This window comes from Phalaenopsis equestris, unplaced genomic scaffold, assembly GCF_001263595.1.
Source record: "Phalaenopsis equestris unplaced genomic scaffold, ASM126359v1 Scaffold235151, whole genome shotgun sequence".
Lineage (NCBI taxonomy): Eukaryota > Viridiplantae > Streptophyta > Magnoliopsida > Asparagales > Orchidaceae > Phalaenopsis > Phalaenopsis equestris.
The window spans coordinates 181,483-185,596 of NW_018253037.1; the positions used below are offsets into that span (position 1 = coordinate 181,483).

A 4,114-nucleotide genomic window follows, 5' to 3' on the forward strand; every position below is an offset into this window, starting at 1 on the left:
TATATATATATATATATATATAGATATATAGATATATATATATTATGCATATATATAAGATGGCATGCATGTAAAAATTGAAGTGTAGGTGTTACATATGTAAATACATAAAAGTTGAGTGGTATTTTATGTAAATTTTCAAAAAGAATAAAATTTTGGAATAGAATAACACCATTTTTTTGGAAAGAAATAGAATAGCCCACCTGATATCTGAACTGATTTGAATTTAATAAATAATTTTGTGTTTTTATTTATTAATAAAAATTGTTATCAATTATTTTTGATTTAATACTTATTAAAGTATGTTATAAATATATTGAAAATATTTTCTTGTGTTATATTTATTTTCTAATAAATCAAATTAATTTTGAATATTTAAATAGAGTATGTAATTTTTATTTTAAGCTGATTAAAATTTTAGACTAAATTATCCGTTGTATTTTTATTATTTAAGATTCAAAAAAGGGAAAATTAATAATATAATCATTTATTAATTCCTTTAATATTTAAAAAAAGAACACATTTGTGTATATTTACATTTATATATTCTTTTGTCTGCTCTTTTTTTTTTCAAAATTTTTAACTTCAAATAAAAGAAAAAGTAAGACGGTCATTATCAATTTCAAGCTTCCAACTATTTTTAGAAGTACTAATTTGTGCTCTCACTAAACAAAATATTCTTGCTCCCTCCTTCACTTGATCTTCCCATATCGTTTGATGACATTCATTTACACATGTACTAAAATTCCATATTGTACATCCATTTTATTTTCTTATATTTCTTATCTTTCTTATATTTTTAAATGTTTTATTTTTATTTTTTTAAAGTAACAGTCTAGAAATGCTTTTGGCTATAAAAAAATGTGAATTTATGAATTTATTTGACTTTTTTTTAATCATATGATGGCTTGGACCTCTTTGGTCGCTTTACTACTTGCTTTAATATTAATTTTAAGTGACTATTTAATAAAAATAATATTCAGTACTTTTAATGTGTCATTAAGAGGTTCTTTTTTTCTTAATTCCAACAAATTAATTATTGTGGTATCCAATTTAACTTTTTGATAGATTTTTTTTTTCTATAAATACCAAAAATAGTATTCGTTATCAGCATTGTTTTTCTGATCTTATATTCTTACTGTGCTCTCCATAATTTTCTGATACAATAATTAAATTTGATACCTCTATAATCACTATCATTTTGACAGTCTCCATTATTGTTGAATACTTCATAAAATTTGTCAAATTATTGGAAGTTTGACAAGTAGGGTTTCATGAAAAAGATTTTTAAATAATTACACAAGTGTCTTCCCAAATTCGCTAAATTCGAAATGTTCTGCATTTAGATTCAGAGGATTTTTGTTGCAGTTGTTGTTGTTGTTGTTGTTGTTGTTGTTGTTGTTAATAATAATAATATTATTATTTTATTACTATTTATATAAAGGAGTGTTTGTGCTGTTATTAGGAAAATTTTCATTTTCTTCAGAAAAAAAATGTTAAAATGTTGGTTTTTATGGCACGAACATCAGTGTTATAGTTTATTTACCTTATTTATGTAACCTTATGCAGAAGGCAAGTGCAAACGCCTGCAAGGCCTGCAAGAGCTCTTACCAGTCTAACACGTGTTGTTAGAAGAGGTAGATCTACTTATTTTTGTACTAAAGTGGAGTAAATTAAATTAAAATCTCGATAACTTATTGGTTGATTATGGATCTGCAATCATTTACAATCATTGTTTTATGGTTTTCAATTTTTGTCTAATACCTTCATTTTACTGAATTCCTGGCATCCAGATACTTGGAAAAATTCTAGCAGGATATTCTGATACTTGTATCATAATGGGGGCTAATTTTTTCTCAAATCTAATAAAATCATCAAATATTATAATTAAATTTTAAAAAAATATAGTTAGATTACCACAGATTCACAAGTATAATCATGATAGAAAAATGGTATAAGAGAAAATTCCTGAAATAAATTTTCTTAATGCCTATTAGATTGAATGGAATTTTATGAATTTTTTTTAAAGTTTATTCAGCAAAAAGACATGCAGTTATACCATTAAACATATATAAGTACAAGCATGATTAGGAAAACATATGAGAATCAGCAAAACTACATGAAATCATTTGAGAGTTGGCCATCACATGATTCCAGGTTCATAATGAAATTAGCCCTATTTTTAATACAAAAAAAAAAAAAAAAAAAAAAAAAAAACACGATATCCTGTGCTCCATCGCTCACTCTTTCTCCGCATAATTTTTTCTCTGACAGGCGGAGAAAGCCCTGGTGTTGATGCCAATGGAAACTCTTACGATTTCACAACGAAGCTACTCCATCTAGCTTGGCATCCAACTGAGAATTCAATTGCCTGTGCTGCCGCTAACAGTTTGTACATGTATTATGCGTAGGGTGGATCTGCAACAACAATTTACATTCAGCCAGAATTTTTTTTGTTGGGAAACAAAGTTATTTTGCTTCATGTAGCTGCAAGAGCTGCAGGAGGCTTCCTTTTGTCTTTAAAAGTTCATGCATAAAGGGGTGACCGCCGGTCGAGGCTGCCAGAATCTATGTGGAAGTTTAACTGTATCTTGTTCCCGGGACGACGGCTTCATTCTAATTATTTGTTTTCTGATTTCTGTTTACAAAGTTAAGAGAGAGGGAGAGAGAAAGGTCCAAGAAAAGAACCAAAATACTTATTATGTTTCTTCTTTTAGGGGTTTTCAAGCTCAGGAAGCTCACCTGACTCTGATGTGCTGTGAAGGGAGATGTGTATTTTGTTAGGAAGTTGACCTTTTGAAATTTCTGGGTTTGGTCATCATTATTATATTTCATACCTTCAGTTTAAAACTGTTTGATCAAACAAACCTTAGTGCATCTTTTATTCCTTGAATAATTCTGAATTTAGATTGCTAATTTGGAGATGTGTATGGTATTTTTTATCCATTCTGTTCAATCTGCTGTAGCAAATTTGCAGGTAGATAGAATTATCTACATAAGCTTTTGCATTAGTGAGAAAAATATTCTCTGATAGATCAAATTAGAAAATGGAAGGCATCAATAGCCTCAATTTTTTTTTAAGAATTTTGTTTGGATTAATATTTTTAAAATAATTATTTAATGCTTTTTTATATAATATATATATTTTTTATTTTTAAAAATAAATTAAATTTTTAATAAATATTCATAATAGTTTAACACGTTTTAAGTAATTTTTTAAATGAAAAATTTACGTTTGCACCACTCAATTCAGATGTATTTACATATCTAACATTTAAACTTCAATTTTTTTGTCATCTTATCTATGCATTGAAACGACATTTCTTAAAAAAAGTTAAAATTGCGGTGAAAGATTTGGATGGTTCGAAGTAAAACAAAATATAATTTAGGTGTAATATATGTAAACACATGAATTGGGAGGTATTATGTATGTAAGTGCCGCTTGTAAAATTAAAGAATAATAGTCACAGCAAGCCCTTGAACCCTTCAGAGCAATATCCTGTATAATTAAAAAGTTGCATTTGTAATTTTAAACACTAACTAGTTTTGCCAGAAAACAGAACTGTATAACTACAGGGGCCATAGATTTTTTAAAAATTATTTTCTGGCAAAATTAATTGGTTCTATTTTTTTATAATTCATTTTATTATATTTAGCTCGCGAAAAAATCAAATAATATCACGGTTTTCTTGTTGCATTATATGCATAAAGGAGTGTGAGTTAAGCTGACTCGATAAGTGGCTCGTGAATTGAGTTCGATGAGCTAACAAGGCAAACTCAAGCTAGCCTCGATACTCAAATATATATAAATATATATAATAAATATAAAAACTTTATCTTTAAAGTATTAAAAATATTTTAAAAATAATATTTTGTATGTTATCTTAAGTGCATTTTTATTATTCTCTCATAAGTTTTTATTCTATTTATCATTTTATTATAACAATATCTTAGATTAAAAAAAAATCATTTATAACACTATCTTAGCAATGTAATTATAGGATCTCAAGCCTCGAATGCGAAAAGTAGAGGATTGCATTAGATAGTGGACAGTAGCATAAAATTTCTATAAAAAAATCATGACATGAATCTTTTAAATCCTTATATAAATGTT

At 26.8% G+C, this 4,114-nt stretch overlaps 1 protein-coding gene across 2 annotated transcripts in view; it reads left to right on the top strand.

The window, feature by feature from the left end:
* LOC110039087 (serine/threonine protein phosphatase 2A 55 kDa regulatory subunit B beta isoform-like) overlaps positions 1 to 2,896 on the top strand; it is a 75,301-nt gene extending 72,405 nt beyond the window's left edge. For both annotated transcript variants that reach the window (XM_020744040.1, XM_020744039.1), the window contains exons 13-14: positions 1,570 to 1,637; positions 2,275 to 2,896. In XM_020744040.1, coding sequence (XP_020599699.1) covers positions 1,570 to 1,637; positions 2,275 to 2,411 — 205 coding nt within the window. In that variant the 3' untranslated portion in view covers positions 2,412 to 2,896. The remainder of the gene's footprint in view (positions 1 to 1,569; positions 1,638 to 2,274) is intronic.
* Positions 2,897 to 4,114: the final 1,218 nt, after the last annotated feature.